Source organism: Tympanuchus pallidicinctus, unplaced genomic scaffold, assembly GCF_026119805.1.
Source record: "Tympanuchus pallidicinctus isolate F22 unplaced genomic scaffold, pur_lepc_1.0 scaffold1, whole genome shotgun sequence".
Taxonomy (NCBI): domain Eukaryota; kingdom Metazoa; phylum Chordata; class Aves; order Galliformes; family Phasianidae; genus Tympanuchus; species Tympanuchus pallidicinctus.
This window is the reverse complement of record NW_026294618.1, coordinates 19860976-19878619: the sequence shown is the minus strand read 5'-3', so window position 1 is coordinate 19878619 and position 17644 is coordinate 19860976. Positions and strand designations below refer to the sequence as shown.

Below are 17644 nucleotides of genomic sequence, written 5' to 3'. Positions count from 1 at the left end.
TCTCTAAGCAGCGAAAGGACAGGCATCTACTCCAGCACAGGTGCTGGGCATCTCAAGGACACCGTGGCCACAGAGCAGTTTTCTGGCCCATGTGATGCTCTGCTGAAAATTGAGATGCTTGAGTATAGACTCAAATAGTGTGACTCCTAAGGACATACAATATCATTCACCTGGTTTGCTTTCCAAAAACTTGCCCGAAATCTGATCAAGATGACTTAAGTTACCAGATTCTCAAGTGATGCCTGGCTTCCTCAATTTCTTTCTTCTGCTTATCTGCTGATACAGCAGGCAACTTCTCTGGAGGAGTTTATGTCCAGTTGCTTCTCCTGTTGCTCATGCGTCCTCCACAAAGAACACATACTGTAATCCTCCAGAAACACCTCAGAACCAGGACACATGGCAGTCCTGCTCATTTTAATCTCTTGCAGAACTCATGCTGGAGCCTTGTAGAATGATAGGTCTTCTCCATCTCCCTTATCAAACACAATGATGAGTCATGATACACATAGGCAGTGCTCACAAGGGACAGAACTTTACAGGACTGATGCAACTAGTAGGGCAACACTTGCTTCATGGCTGTTTTCACCTGCAAGGGCTAGAGTGGTGCTGCAGAGTGCAGCTGCTTTCACCCATGTAGAAACAGCCACTGGTGAGTCAGAATATGGGAATAGCTCAGCTGTCAGAAAAACAAAGACCCTGGGCTCCTGCAGTCACTGTGATTGGAAAAGAGCAGCTCCCTGTTACGCATGCCAAACATACCTGCAGAACCCTTTTTCCTCCTTTAGTTCTTTTGTTTGCCAGAACTGCTGGCTGCAGAACACAAAGTCCAGAGGAGTGTAGCAAGAACAAAGAGAGGTACAGCAGATGAATCCTGACAGGAAGAAGAGAAAAAAATAGCTTGGTTTAGCATAGATAGAGTGAAAGAGATGCATGATAACACCCTTTAAATGCATAAAGGTATTGCATAGAAGGTAATAAACTCTTGTGTGGTGCTGTGCGGAGCCACAAGTCGGACTTGACGATCCTAACGGGTCCTTTCCTTCTTGGGATATTCTATAATATATATGAGAAAAAAACATTTCTGAAATGCAAAGTATTACATTAAAATAGCATTTGGTTTAATAACAGCATTGCTCATTCATTTTCTGATATGATGCCCACTTCTGCCCAGTCTTCCACATCTCTATGAAGTACCAGCACTAGGGTGCAGGAACACTTAGTTCTGAGCACACCAATACTTACCCTGACAGTTAAGAGTTATAACTTCGTGATGTTCTACCAGCCATAGCACGTCCTTCATGAACACTTTCAAGGACTCTTGATTCTAAATCTGATTTTTTTTAAACCTAGATTGAAGTATTATCTAAGTAAACCTTAACAAGCAGTATACCATAGCACTTTTTTTTTTTTTTTTTTTTACTTGAATAGGATTCATTAGGTGCTAAGGCTTAGTAGTCGATACTTTGATAAAGATATATTAAAATTTTAATTTACCAGTACAGCATCTCCCAAATTGCAGTTAAGATTATTAACAATTTTTCTTATAATGTTTTTCCCACAATAGGACTTCAGGAAAGACACCAACAAAAAACCCACCCTAGATATATCAAAGATGGGTAACCTAGATAATCTGACATCACCCATTTGACAGAATCTTCAGAAATACAGAATAGTTTCATATCTAGGGACTTAAAAAAAAAAAAAAAAAAAAAAAAAAGATCTACTAGCAGTAATTATCCTTTGTAGATAAAGTAGCAAGGAAGGAAAGAAATGGCCTCCAGAAGAGGAAAAAAAAAAAAAAAAGTGAACAACAGAACAAGAATAAGTCACTATGAATTAGAACACACTACAGATCCCTTTGGCCTTAGGAGGTTTGATGTCCTAAAAAGAGTCCTCAGACTCAGTCTCAGCCACTGTCACAACAATATTTAACACAATATGCTGCTGAGGCAAAAAGAAGAGTTAAAACATCGGACAATTTCCCACTCAGTGCGCAGCAGCAACCTCATCCTAACACATCTTTATTTTTTTCACATTTCTTATGACTCCTAGGCAAAGCTGCTGCTTTCAAAGGATATTCTTTCACCTTGTAAATGCAACCTTTACACAAGCTGACCAAGCTCATCAGATGTTCCTTGCCTACTCTACACAAGCCACTTTACCATACTTATACACACTGCCTGTGTGGCTTCACTCTTCAAGACACTGCAGTTGTCACCTTGATTTACTCTTAAAAGATTCTGCCAACAGAACTGCACAGTCCAGAAATGCAGGAAAGTCAACCCTCTTATACACAAACAAGAATAAACACATAATCACTAGGGCTTTATCTAGCATTTTTCCCCCTGATTTAATACAAGACCCATACTTCAACTTTAGCGAACACAGTTTTGGTGACAAAGTGTACACAAAGCAAAGTGTTTCTGGCAGACTTTTGTGGGTCCGCATCAAGAATATTAAAAACAACAACAACAAGAAAACAGGCCCTGATGAGCATCTGGAGCAGCTACAATCAATTACCAGTGTTAAAATCGTGCGCATACTCGTAAATCTGTAAATCTCACTTTTCTGGTGAAAGCAGTGTCAGTTTAACATGAACTAAATATCCAAAGCAGCAGAGGAAGCTAAAAAGAAAATCACATTAAGAAACAAGCATTTCAGCTCAGAAGTAATGTGTACAGTATCAGATGAATCCAGCATCAGCTCCCTCTGCTCAAGTCATACCTGTAAAGGACTCAGAACTCACCGTAACACACATACTAACAGCAGCAGATGACTGCACTGTCCATTTGTTTGCTTGCTTCTTTGTGCACCTGTGAGCAGACCCCATTCCTTTCATATTGGTTTGTCTCTGCCACCTTGAATGTTGCTATGCTCGCTGTGTCATTACCTTTGTCATTCCTCCTCACTCAGTACTGTTTTGCTTAGGGAGAACAGGAAGGCACAACATACTGTGAGAACACTTGTTTCTGTGACACTACCACTAGCAGAACACACTAATTAGTCCATGGGAGTCTGAAATGTCTCTTCCAACATTGGAAATCCATCTGGGGGCTGCTAACTAGAGCAACAGGCATAATTTGCTTAATTAGAGACTTTCACTTATCAACCAGTGCCATGACACGGGATCAAAAGATCGTAATTGCTGAGTAACACTGTCAAAGTAAGTGCATGCTAATTTATTTCTGGGTTTATGGCAAGAACTACAAAGTAAAATACATTTATCTATTAATTGAAAACATCTGAATAGCAAAACATCAGCAAAGTTTCTTTTACAGATTATTTACAAAAAGGACTTTATTCACACAAGTACTGTTATGTATTGTTCTGCTCCCAGTCTGTACCCACACACATTCCACAGCCAGTGGAGCTTTATACTTGAACATCTCTTCTACTGCTTCAATTAATCTTACGGACTTGACTCTAGAGGCAGCTACCGAAACCATGCCAGCCGGTTGCTTGCACAGTGCATTCTTTTCAGAATAGTTGAAATACCAGCAGTTATGCTGTTTTCCCTAAACTCACTAATGCTAAAAGGATCAGGAAATAAGTTCAGCAGAGCACTACTGAAGATGGGCACATTCAATGCTTGTAATTGTTATTTTGCTGTTTAGCAACTGAACAGTTTCTTGAAAAGGAAAAAAAAAAAAAGACGGTGGCTCATACTAAACCACGAAGCATCTCTTGACACCAAGTCAAGTGTCTTCATAGTTACAGCCTAATGCAAAGAGAGATCACACTTCAAATACACAAGCCAGATGTGTCATTTCAAGTGATACCTTTTAGAACATACTCACACACATGGTTCAGCTTCTTCTGCTTAATCACATAACTGAACTTGCCAATGTTAAATGGTGATGAAGGTACAGTAGCACACAAGGTTTCAGAGCTACTTCCACAGACACAACACCATTCCTGCTCAGTCAGGGAGATTATTTCAAAATAAGTCATCTTTTAAAACATTCACTACAAAAACAATCAGCTACAAGCAGCAAGTAAAAACAACAACAACAAATAGAGGCATTACTTTAACCAGCAAATGAAACTCAGGGTATACAACTGCTCAATAAAATACTTTTATTCATGCACTCAGCATAAAGATGCATTCAACAAATACTACATTGTATGAGGGACAGAGTTGAATTTATTAATTCATTAATACTTCTAAATTCACTTTAAGTGCAATTTCCCTGAGGTTATTAAAAGCGTCTTTTATAACTGTACAACATCAATAGCTGATCAGTGCTATCAGGGAAAAAAAAATCTGGACACAGGCATTTAACAAAAGAAAACTCAGCAGTAAGTGCTAAAAACTATTAGCCAAAGTCACTGCTGGAGTATTGTCACTGCTGCTGGATCATGACCAGTACTGCAGACAGGAATAAACACCTTAGGCAGGTTTTGGAAAGTGACAACAGGTTTTGAAAAAACATGACACAAACAGAGGAAAACAAACTCTGACTTAGGAATGTATGAACACAGAACTAGATGCTTAGATAAGGTCCAACCCTCAGATCAGACATTTTGTTGTTTTTTTTAAAAGAACAGCAGAAACACACATGCACTCACAAAAACCATACCCCAAACCAATTATCTTAAAAAAAAAAAAAAAAAAAAAAAAGGAGACACAAACTGCACTCCTCAAATACACCCACCCCAAGAAGAAAGCAAGACAAAGCATTGCACAGTCACCTAGGCTAGCAAAATCATACTAAAACATCATGCAAAAGTTTTCCAAATCATGGCAGAAGCACAACCTGTGACCTATCCCTACTGATGCTGATAGCAAATTTCTTTATTAAACTGCAGATGAAGCCTTACAAAAGAGGCCCAAAAGGTCTGGGATTTGTTTCAAATTAACAAAATCTCTAAGCCAACTGTAGCTAGTCTTTATCTGTGGGAAACACAGAACTGTAAGAGTAATTAGACACTAGAACCTGCAGTGAACAAAATAGAGGCTTTGTGTAATAGCACTGAAGAAATGTTGTCTATTTTGATGCTCTGTACTATTTCTATATAGACTGTAAAACCCTCTCGCCCTTGAAGCCAAAAGGAATATAAAGTGAATACTATTATTTCTAATATTGCATAGATCTCCTGTTCCAGCAGGTCCAGCAGCATTGAGGTTAACAGGTGCTTTTAGGTATTGTACATTATATACATAGGAAGAGATGCAAAAGATCTTATTAGGGAATTAGGGAACACAGTAACCTCCTCAGCCTCATCCAAATAAAATAAAAGACATTCCCACCAGGTGTAATGGAATGGGCTTGTTTGCACCAAGACAGTAATCTCCACTCCCCACTCCTCTGCCATTTTAAACACTATGCTCCCACACAGGGCAGGACACAAAGCCTGGTACAAATGCCTCAACCTAAAGCTCTTCACAGCTGTAGCTCGTCTGGTCTTATTACTTTGGTAAATAAAACTGTGTCATATCACAGCATATGATGAACTTTCAAATGACATGTTTTTTATCTCAATAGTACATCAACGTTAATTAGGTATCTTTGTCACTCTCCTGCCAATAGGTGTCACTCTCTTCTATCATGATCTTTATATACTGATCTGCTGTCCCACACTGCATCCAAGAACAAGTGGGAGAACAACCTCCACAACTTGCCAAACCACTATCCAAACACACTCTCTGTTCCCGAGGTCAATTAAAAACTTAAAAATATGGTAGATAAAGTGCAAAGAATTGATAACCTCACCTTCTGTGTTCTTCAAAGCAGAAATAAAAACACTACAGGAATAACAGAACTTCTAAAAGAGGTGACAATAAGCTTTTCTCCAAAGATGAGTGCCCCATCCCTGGAGGCATTCAAGGCCAGGCTGGATGTGGCTCTGGGCAGCCTGGTCTGGTGCTGGTGACCCTGCACATAGCACGGGGGTTGAAACTGGATGATCACTGTGGTCCTTTTCAACCCAGGCTATTTTATGATTCTATGAGTCACCTCATATTCTAAAACCCTCTGTAACTAAGAGGTTTTCCAAAAATAAGAGGAAGTATAACAGGAGCACGAATGGAACTAATTGCACATTTATTCATTTGTGACCTACAAAGAAGAAAATCTTACCAATCACCCAACAAACTTATCATTGAGTCTTGTCTTTCATAGATTTCAAGTCCAGAAAGGACCACTATGATTACCTAGCATGACCAGCAGCACAATGAGCAGGTGTTCCCACTCCTCACCACGTTCATGTTTGCTGTGGATATGAAGTCTCATACTGAAGGCAACCTGGGTACTACAATTTCTTTTGCTAGCAAACACTTAACTGTCTCTTCCTTTTCACTTAAGGAAAGACCCACAAACTGAGCCATGACTACATTCTGCCACTTGACCAATTCATCCAGCGGGAAATATTTAATAGCACACAGGTATCCACACCATACCTATTTGGGGTCAGAATTGATCTTAATCTTCTCAACGTTATTTTCAGTAGCAGTATCTCCAACATACGTGAAATGAGAATAAAGCTAAATTCAATTCAAGCTAAGATTAGTGGACAAGTTAGCAATAAAGCCACTTTGAAGCATTACGATGAAGGATATCATTAGAGCATGTCATTGCTAAACCATGAAATACTATCGAAGTACAGACAAAACCATTGGCATAATTCTTTGCTAAGATGAAGATTTATGAATATGTACATATGAAATACAGACAACATTTTTAAATACCACTGATGCATTCTGAATACAAACAGCAAGGAATGTCTGTATCAGTGAGCTTCTTGCAGAAGCTTTGATTTCATGGGCCACTTAGTTTGCAGTGTATTCTTCTGCTGTAGTCCAATATCACACTAGGAAACAGATGTTCTGGTGTTACATCCTCTTCTTTTGGGATGTTTCACCATTTAACTTTCCATTTTCTGTCGCTTTATTTTCGAAGTTCCAGTCAGTTGGGCTGAGGAGCTGCTGAGTTTTTTTGTATGTCCAGTATGGGTTAAGTATTAATGTAACAGCAAATAATCCAGAGAATAAAACAATAAAATGGAGAAGTCCCAGGTTTTCTACCACAGAATTCCAGTTGAAAATACACACCCACCACATGTGGTAAGTGAGAATCATGCGGCAGTGAAACAGGTGGATCATTACCCACTGATTTGCCTTCCAGAAAAAGGTATTTGCACAGCCAGCCTAGAAAAACAAGAACAGAAATACGCAGAAGTGTGATTGTTAATTCAAGATAAGAAAGTAAAGAATCCCCAGAACTAAAGCAAATTCCCCAGTCTTTGCATACACATCCCCTCAGGCATTTTTTCACGTAGAGCTATGATATAGCACACACACACATCATTCTAAACTCAGGCTAGACATAAGCTGTCTCAAACCATATGCACACAGCACCACACAGAAGCCTACCTGCAGAACTGTCAGGGTCATGTTTCTGTACAAGTGGGTAACACAGTAACATAGACGTCAGTTAGACAAGCTCAGCCTTGCTTCAAACTATCCAGGCAAACTGTGCACACTATTCACAGAGAAGTGAGATGCATGAAAACTGTTAGAAACATACTTTGTGAAGTCTCAAATTCTTACCTTTAGAAGCATCCAGGAAATGCAGGTTGAAGGAGTACTCATCTCCAGCAACATTCCCATCAAAGGTAGGTAATGTCCAGATTTTACATTGATTACTAGACCAGCTAAGCCACCAAAAGCAAGTAAGTGATGAACCACGAGGAATACATCAAACGTTCTAAAAACGATGTTGGACATATGAACAGCTACATTTTCAAGCAAGAAAAATCCAGCAGCTATTAAACAATTAAACCAGCTCCACTTTTGCTGTGAATGCACCTTGTCAGCATGAAAAACGGGATCTATGAGCAAAGCCCATAACCCAGCAACACAGCTCTGAAGTCCAAACGCACCACGTGTGACTGCCATATTCCAAAACACCTTTTCCTTTGCATACAAGGCACGATAAGTGGTACTCATCCGGGAGGATAACCAGTGAGACAGAAGAAATACTCCCAGGTAGATTAAAAAACCAGCAGCTAAAAATGTCAAACGAACTTCCCATAAGAGATAGTCCCAGTCAAAAATGGTCCCAAATGCTTGATCTTTATTTGTAGGATTCATGTCTTCTTCCTTTTTATTTATTTATTTTTCCCTTTAATAAAAAAAAGCCTTGCAGGGGATTTGAGACTTCTCACTCACACTGTATACTCTCCTTCATGCCCACTCAGCCTCCACTATTATGTGGACTAGCAACCATGAACTCTTTTTTTTCCATCTGGAACAAAAAGAAAAAAATAAAGTGAGTCTTTTTAAAAAAGTCATCTGTACACACCTCCTAAACTATACAGAACTCACTTTCATTGCAGTTACAACATCAGCTCTGCTGTCATTGAGCACAATCATCCCAAAGACAGGTGTAGATGAACAAAAAAAACCCTCAATTTAAGCAATGCGTTTAGGATTTGCAATTGGCCTGCAAATTCTTTACTAGTACTATAGTAAAGTAAACTTTGTTTTAGTAACGTACTAAAGCAAAAGTGGAAGAGAGCAAAGAAGGAAGGCAAGAAAGAGGAAGGGAAAACATAAGAAGAAAATCCTGTTTTCTTACTCACAAAATTCACATTTGAACAGCAGTGTGCTGTCACTAACCATTATTCTTTTACTCTTCTGCTTTTCCCTCACTGATTTTCCACCACTGCTTATGTCTTTGGGTGCAAGTCAGAACCTCACATACACACTTGGGACATGAAAAGAGAAAAACTTATCCTAGTACACGGGACCACTAACACAAAAATAAGCTTTCAGGATCATATCTCAAAACAAGACTTAGCAATCAGTTTCCAAACATTACAAGACTTTCCAACAGAAAACCAATTCCAAAAATGCAACAGGAGTACGGAATGCAGACAAGCAGCATTAATATGTATGATTAACAACATCAGCATAATTAACCAAACAGTCTGGCAGTCAGTGCCTCAAGTTAGCTGAAACTTCCTGAACACGCAGCAGTTAAAGATCATGACTTCGTGGGGTGGAAAGAGCTGGGTAATGTTTAAGTATTTGAGTACCAGGTCATTTTATGCATGATTTAGGCTGTATCAGCCTGGCCACCAAACTCAACACTGTCTGTAAAAGGCCACAGACAGGAGCTGGATAAGAAAGCCACTGTAGCAAGGGAATACAGAAACCCCAGTGAGATGTTCCTGTTTGCCTCCACCATGCAACAACCTCCACCACGACACAACAGACCCAAGCCTTTGGCACTGTAGGGATCTGTTCCATTTGAACATGAAGAAAAACTTATTTACTGTGATGGTGACTAAGCACTGGCACAGGCTACCCAGAGAGGTTGGGAAGCATCCTTTCTTAGAGATCTTCAAAAGCTGCGCGGACATAACCCTCAGCAACACGCTCTGCGTGACCATGATGAGCAGAGCAGTGGGACCAGGCAGTGCGCAAAGCTCCCTTCCCACCTCAGCCATTCCGTCCCGCGCCCCGCGCCCTGGCCCTCGCTCCTCAGTGCCCCCCAGCCCACAGAGCACGGCTGCCGACAACACCTGGCAGTCCTACACCTGACACAACGGACCCGAAAGTGGAGCCAAAGCTCCTCCCTCTACGCGAAGGGCACCAAGCCGAGGGCATTGGCAGGGCACTGGCAGGGCACGGCAGGCCCCGAGAGCCCCGGCCTCACGCGAGCGCAAGTACTGACAGCCACCCGCTCCCCGCCGAGCCCCGAACGCAGCCCCGGCGCACAGACCTGGCTCAGCCCCGCCGTTCCTTGCTGGCAGCGCTGCCTGCGATGGCGGCCCGGCCCTCCCCGGCTCCGGGGCTGCTCGGGCGGCGAGCCGCCCCCACAGGCCTCCCGGGAGTGCCCAGCCCGGCCTGGCCCGCCGCGACTCTCGCAACAGCCACCCACCGCTCCGCCGGCACCGTGCACCCAGCGCGCATGCGCACGACACACCCTCTCCCCTCTGCGTGCTAACCCAATGGTACGAACCGCCTTGCAGCTGCAAGAGGGCGCGGCCATACCACTGCGCGCAGAGGGGGTAACGGCCGTGCCCACCGCGGCGGGAGGAAGGGGGCTCCTGAGGGCTGGCAGGAGGGCTGAGGGCTGGCAGGAAGGCATCTGCAAGGGGCGTTAGGCTGCTCGGGTTGGAATCAGAAAGGTCTCTAGGAACAGCAGGCCACCCTCCCAGATTTGCCATAGCAGAAAACCAGGAGGATCTGTTGTGTATATATGTATAGATATATATATACTTCCGATTTAAGTTGGAAAAGACCTTGTTTACGAGATTATTTTTTTTTCACTCAACTGAAAAGTTAGTAACGTTTAATAGGTGCCTGTTGGAAAAACAGAAAAAAAGGTAGCAGTGATGTCACAGCACCTGCCCTTACCTGTAATTACACAGTGTCTAATAAAGACAACAGATTACAAAATGCATGTCATGGAGTGCTGCTACATGATTCTCTCTGTGCTGGTGTGAAGAGCAGTTGTGTCATCCCTGTGAGTCCCAGGGAAACCACACTGGCAGTTTCCTCAGCACCGCTCCAAACTCATGCCCAGGTTTTAGTTTGGTGCCTATTCAAGTGACTGAGCTGGCTGATGGTTTTGCCCCTGAAAAGCTCAATCCCACAACCGGCCATGTGATTCCACCAAAAATTGATAGAAAGTAAAAAGCAAGCCACAACTTCCCTCATACAGAACATTGGGTGTAGAACAGCTGAGACCTAAACTCAGGTCTGCTTGTGGTGAAAGACCAGGCTTGGGACGTGAACATCCTCAAGGTCTGACCTATGTTCAGCTACCAGCCTGAGAGGTGACTCGGAGAGATCTGGGCACTGCTACAGCAGAGGCAGATCAAGGGAGAAGGGTTTTTTTTGTTGTTTGTTTGTTTGTTTGTTTGTTTTGTTTTTGATTTGGTTCAAGTGTTTTCTTTTAATTGGTAAATGATAACTCTGTTGCCTTTGGACTCCCTGAGCAACGTGGAAAGTGAAATTACATCAGGAGTTTGGACACGGTCAGCCATCCTAAGTTATTTTTATGCTCGGTGTGAGGCACTGCAAGCTGCCAGTAGGGCTGCTCTGAGTTCCTCTATAGTCAGCCCCAAGGGATTCCACAGTTTGACTGAAGTCACCCACCCAGACAGTGTATATGTGCCATTTGGGTGAGTCACATGTTGGAGCATACCTGTGACATTTCTAGAAGTAACCTGGTTTCCGTCCAAGAGGCAGAGACTCAGCAGTGAGAGGGATTTCAGCCAAAACTGTTCTTTTGTACAGATGCTCATGATCAGGTGACAGAGATCCTAATGACATATGCTGACGTACACAGAACTTTTTCCTAACACCCACTTGATCCTCCCCTGGAGCAGCTCCATGCAGTTCCCTTGGTCCTGTTGCTGTCACCAAAGAGCAGGGCTCAGCTCTGCACAGCATCAGAGCGGAGGGGGACAACCCCTCCCCTCACCTGGCAGCCATGCTGGGCCTGGAGCATCCCAGGGCATGGTTGGCCCTTTGGGTTGCTCAGGCACTACTGACTGAGATTGAACTTGCTGTCCACGAGAACTCCCAGATCCCTTTCCATGGGGCTATTCTCCAGCCTTTCATTCCCCATACTGTACATGTAGCCAGAATTGCACCACCCCAGGTGCAGAATCTGGCACTTGCTCTTATTAAACTTTGTGCAGTTGCTGAATTGCTCAGACCTCTAAATTGTTGAGTTCTCTCTGTAAGGCCGCTCTGCCCTCAAGGGAGTCAAAAGCTCCTCCCAGTCTAGTGCCATCTGCAAACTTAGTGTGAATTCAACTCCTGGATCCCGGTCATTTATAAAAACACTGTGGACAATTGGTCCTAAAATTGGACCCTTGAGGATCCTACTTACGACTGGCTGCCAGCCTGTTCTTGTCTAGCTGTACACTGGACATTTTATCAAGAAATAGTACTGAAAGCTTTGCTGAAATCAAAAAAGATTACATTAACCATTTATCCGTGGTCAACTAAATGTGCTACTGGAGCTGATGCACTGAGGGTAGGTGTTTTAACTTCCCCAGATTTTATTTTTCCCAGAACTCTCTTTAAGGAATTCCTTTAATTTGTAACAGCTTAAGGCAGGAAATTTGAGTTTTACTTACATGTAAGGCACTGTGATCATACTGTAAAAATAAGATCACAGATACTATGTTGCCTTTCTTGTTTTTTTCCTTCCCATCTGCCTTTCTTGCCTTCTCAAGTGTTATCTAATTTTTTAATTACTATCAGCCATAGACATGATGTAATAGTTCAGTGTTACTTTCTGAATCTACTGATGCTACAACCATACTTAGTGACAACGTTTTAATAGCTGTCTAATCATGGTAATTACAATAAGGTCAAGCATTTCAAAATAGCTTCTTCCTGCAGCGAGGCTCATCTTCCACTTTACATCATGTTCAGTTTTCTCTTTCACAGCCAACTGTTATATTGGTTATATTCTACATCATGCTATGTTCAAAGCTCAATTTCCCAACTATGCTATTTTTGGTTTTGGGCAACTTTTGGAGATCTGAATACCACCACTGGAAGAGCGAAAAGCACATCCAGGTACAGAGGAGTTCTGCACCTACACTTTGGATGAACTGCCCCTCATGTTCAAGAGCTTCTTTATACTAATTGGGTAGTGTTTGCCTATTGTCAAGAACTAAACAGCTTTTTTTTTTTTTTTTTTTGCATTTCACAACATTTGTGTTTTGTTTTCTGAATGGCTACATCTATACAAACAGATAGAATATTCCAAGATGCATTGAGGGAGCAGCCAGTTGCTCAGGAATGGGGTAGCTGCATCCAAACTGCCTATGGAATAGGCTTTTCGCATTAGCTATCCCCCAAAACATCCATAGAAATGCTACCTTCTGAAGGTCATTTTTAGGTCCTGTTCAAAATAGGACCAATGCCCCAAAGTAGGAACAGTCTAGAGAAGTACCAGTTGGCATGGGCCAAACTTCTTCCAGGCAACATGCTAACAATTAAATACTGTATTCAATAATTAATTTATAGCTCCTTTGTTTTATCTATTAATATACATGTAGTCACTAGTGGTTAAGAATGTCTTTAGTTTTATCAGTTTTTCTTCTTCATTCCCTACAACTCCATCTCCTTCTCCTACTCCCTTTACTTTCAGAGACAGATGGAGCCCTCTCATTGGCATTTAAATGCTTTAAATGCAGAGGCTTAGGAGATGCTCCCTATAGGTCCAGTTGTAGGGGTAAGGAATCATAGAATCATATAATTGCTTAGGGTGGAAAAGAACTTAAAGATCATGGAGTCCAACCACAACCTAACCATACTACCCTAACTCTAACAACCCTCTGCTAAATCATGTCCCTGAGCACCACATCCAAACAGCTTTCAAACACATGCAGGGATGGTGACTCAACCACCTCCCTAGAGAGCCTATTCCAGTGCTTAACAACCCTTTCTGTAAAGAAGTTTTTCCTGATATCCAACCTAAACTTACCCTGGCGCAACTTGAGACCATTTCCCCTCATCCTGTCACCTGTTACCAGTGAGAAGAGACCAACCCCACTCTTGATGTAAGCACCTTTCAGATACTGGAAGAGAGCAATAACGTCTCCCCTCCATCTCCCTTTCTCCAGACTAAACAGCCCCAGTTCCTTCTGTCTCTCCTCATAGGGCATATTCTCCAAGCCCCTCAAGACTTGTTGCCCTTCTTTGGATCTGCTCCAGCACCTCAGTGTCCTTTCTGTACTGAGGTGCCCAAAACTGAACACAGCACTCGAGGTTGGGCCTCACCAGTGCTGAGTACATGAGCAGGATGACTTCCCTAGTGCTGCTCACCACACCATTCCTGATACAAGCCAGGATGCCATTGGACATTTTGGCCACCTGGGCACACTGCTGGCTCATATTCAGCCAGCTGTGCGTCAGTACACCAAGATCCCTTTCCATCAGGCTGCTTTCCAGCCACTCCTTCCCAAGCCTGTAGGGTTGCATGGGGTTGTTGTGACCAAAATGCAAGACCTGACATTTGGCCCTATTGCAACTCATACAGTTAACCTTGGTCCATCAATTCAGTCTATCCAGTTCCTCTGTAGTGCCTTTCTACCTTCTGGCAGATCAACACTGCCTCCCAACTTGGTGTTGTATGCAAACTTACTGAGGGTGCACTCAATCCCCTCATCAAGATCATTAACAAAAATGTTGAACAGAAGCGGCCCCAGTACCTGAGTCCTGGGGACACAGCTCGTGACTGGCCGCCAACTGGATTTAACTCCATTGACCACAACTCTTTGGGCCCAGCCATTCAGCCAGCGTTTCGCCCAGCAGAGCATCCACCCATCCAAACCATGGGCAGCCAGCTTCTCCACTGTTGTGGGGGATGGTGTCAAAGGCTTTACTGAGGTTCAGGTAGACCCCATCAACATCTTGCATCCCTACCTTCAGTTCTGCTGGAACAACACCAGCAAAGACAAGATTGTTCCTGCAGCAGAAGTCTCAGTTGTCTCATGAGACACGAATGTTGTTCCAGACCACTGCAATAGTTCTGGAGTCCAAAAGGCAGGTTTTTTTGCACACAGCTGTGTGGCTACCATTAGTGTGCATTGTGAACAGTGAGGCCTTGAAATGTGGAGAAAATAAAATCTGTCTAATAGCCATAATAAAGGAACATTACGGAAAAAGTTTGTTTTGCTTATGGTCAGATGTCCCTTGCTGCAGGAATGTTGTGCAGGATATTTAAGGTAGTGACCCATTAAAAATAGCACAGAAATATCATCAATACAGATATACTAAGAAGCAGAAAAGACTTCATGTACTGTTCCTTCTTTACACATGTTCACATGAGACCACTCTTTGAGGAGCAAAACCCTGTCTGATGAGGATGCAAAAATTTGTTATCAGGTCTGTGGGGGAGAGTGTACTATGTCTCTTGCACTCTCAACATGACTTGTGCCCTCCTCTGACAGTCCCATTTAAGTCTGCAGCATGAATATGAATGAAATGTTTGAAAATATGCCAGTCCATCTGGGGCAGCACTCAAGAGCTGTAGTGTCCATCAGTATAGATGAGTCCTGGACAAAGTTTCTTTTTCCTTTATATACTGTTTTTAGTGGTGCCTTAGAATCTCAACCCTGACTCTCTGAGAGATGAATTAATAACCGAACAGAGAGAAAAAGACAATCTCTCTGAGTAGCAGTTAAAGGAACTGAAGTTATACCTTAAATTCTCTTATTTTTAATTCCAACAACCAATAATTTAATGCCAACGACCTACAGCCAGTAGTTTAATGTGTTGAAGGAAATCCTATCAGTATAAATAAATCATCAGCTGACAATCTTCTCAACAAAGGATGAAAAGTCTGTAATACTTGAAAAGTCAAGACCCCACTGACAGGTTTTAGTCCTCTCTCCCACTCCCTCAGAAAGCCTGCATGTTAGCAGACACAGACCTGTGCATACACATACCTGTGCATACATAGCTTGTGCTGATCTGTCACATAATTGTATATTTTCAGTAGCGTGCATTTTGAATTCTTTTTTAAAATCAAAATTTGTTGTTTTACCATGTGTTAATCTGTACTCTGCATTCAAATCTGTGGGAGCTGTACTACCTACACACTGTCTAAAGGAACTCTGTGGCAATACCGACCGTGTTATCTCACTTGGTTAATATTTTACACGTACCCTCCAAGTTCTCCCCCTTCTTGTACGACAAGTACTTATGCAGTATTCCTACATGCAAACTACGATTATTCCAAGGACCACTTTGAACATGCTTGTTTAAGGCATTTTGCCTCTTGGCTAACAGGAACCATACAGCTTTTTTCAAAAAACCTGTGTTACAAGGCTTTCACGTGTGAAAAGGATTCAGAAAGGCTTTACATTGCATAATATGTTCATCTGCCCACGCTGATCTGCTTTCATCAGTACTTGTAAATCAGCAGGATTTTCTGCAAACTCTTTTACTATTTTACTCTATATCTACTTTACTCATTTTTATATGAGTTAATCAACTTTAACACCTTATGATCCAGAACAGATAATACTATTAGCAGTTGTCTTTTTGAAGAACCTAATAGCCTCAACATTTTAAAAAATCAGATTTGCAGGGCATCCAGATTTTGATCTAACAGTTTTGGGAAAAAAATAGTAGCAATGAAAAGGCTGCTTCTGCTTGCCTAGGTCTTTCCAGATAATTCAGATAGTATGAAAGATGCTAGAGATTTTTTTCACCATCATAGAATCATAGAAACACTTAGGATGGAGAAGGCCTCTAAGATCATCAAGTCCAACCATCAATCCATCAATGCCACACCCATTAACAATGTTACTCAGTTTGTCATCTACCCTTTTCTTGAATCCCTCTTGAGAGTTACTCATTGTGCTTTTTGCTTATAAATATTTTATGAAATTGCTGAAGGTATACAGTGACTGTGGAGTAGTTGCACATATCCCTGTCTCATTGAAAAAATTCAACTGTAAGTCAACAGGGTTCAGGATCTTACTTACATTGACTCTGTGACATCTGGCAATTCCTTGTCCACTGCTTAACTGAACCTCACCAAGTACAGCCTTTGGGCAATTATTCCTTCAGCCTTTCCTCCCTTCTCATTCTTTTACTTCCATGCAAGGGACTACAGCCAAATTTTGGTTGTTGTTCTAATCCTCATCTAGTTCAATTTTGATAAAAGATGCTCTCAAGCTCTCTCCTGTTTACTCCAGCCTTTTCTCTCAAGAGTTTCTCTGAATCTCAGCTTCTCTCTCCCTTTAGTCCAGTGATTAACCTGCAATACATAACATGCATTCCTTCTTCATTTGTTCTTTATCTGCTTAAGTTCACGTGTCACTCCCAAGCATTCTTATCTATTTCTGTTTTACAGCTTGTTTACTATAAACACGTCTCTTTAACCATTACTTAAATATATTTCATCATGCATTTTTTTTCTTCCCTCTTCTCCCAGCCATTAGAATCAGTAACTATTTATGTTCTGCTCTGAGGATTTTCACCTGTTAGAGTTCAGTAGCACTACTGGCAGCACTACAACAGTGTATTTTCCCCACTGAAATAATAGACAAGAATAATACCGTCCATGTCCAGTTCCTTGGTTGCTTCTGGTAGGTTTCAGGTAACAAGCACGATGTTATAAGCTTAGCTCCCAGCTGAACCTTTTCATTCCTCTCTCTCTCTAATCCACATGTCTTAACAATGTTAACTGGAACGAGTTATTCTGCATTAGTATTTAGGTTCTTGCTTCACAGCTGTAGTCATCAATCTGGTATAACTGGTGTTCCAGGTTTATCCAGAATCTCTAGGTCTTCTTTCTCATTTCTCATGCAGGTACCTTCCTCCAGCACCTCTTCAGGAAGCAAAGTAAAATCCTATGTCTGCCGTATGGTCCATACACTTATCATTCTGGAGTTTTGTTTAGTTCCAAATAGTTTCACCTGACAGAAATGAGGCGCTTCACTAGGAGGCAAAATTATCTTTGCCAGGTTAAAAACAAAGCAAAGAGTGGCTGGGTCTCTGCCAAGGCTTCGATCCAAGATTACTACATCTTTTGGTTGAATGTGTAAAGCAGCTTCAGAGAGTTTCTGTGGAAACTATCTGAGATGAAGACAAGGACCTTACAGTCACTGTTTGTCAATGATGGGTGGAAGCCACAAATATTTCCATAGCCTC

General features: G+C 42.0%; 1 protein-coding gene across 2 annotated transcripts; it reads right to left on the bottom strand.

The window, feature by feature from the left end:
• Positions 1 to 3763: 3763 nt before the first annotated feature.
• Positions 3764 to 17413, bottom strand: CLN8 (CLN8 transmembrane ER and ERGIC protein). Of its 2 annotated transcripts, none has more exons than XM_052697709.1 (3): positions 17050 to 17413; positions 7550 to 8246; positions 3764 to 7147 (listed from the first exon to the last, which is right to left on the bottom strand). In XM_052697709.1, exons 2-3 carry the CDS (start codon positions 8090 to 8092, stop codon positions 6833 to 6835), a joined length of 858 nt encoding a protein of 285 aa, XP_052553669.1. In that variant the 5' UTR covers positions 8093 to 8246; positions 17050 to 17413; the 3' UTR covers positions 3764 to 6832. The 2 variants fall into 2 exon arrangements, with proteins under 2 accessions (XP_052553669.1, XP_052553662.1); XM_052697702.1 differs by lacking the exon at positions 17050 to 17413 and adding an exon at positions 9729 to 9916.
• Between the last annotated feature and the right edge of the window lie 231 nt (positions 17414 to 17644).

Excerpts from the sequence above, each read along its gene's own strand:
- CLN8 (XM_052697709.1), bottom strand. The coding sequence starts at position 8,092 with ATGAATCCTACAAATAAAGATCAAGCATTTGGGACCATTTTTGACTGG. Across the intron at positions 7,148-7,549 it reads TTTCCTGGATGCTTCTAAAG|GCTGGCTGTGCAAATACCTT; the intron begins GTAAGAATTTGA and ends TTGTTTTTCTAG.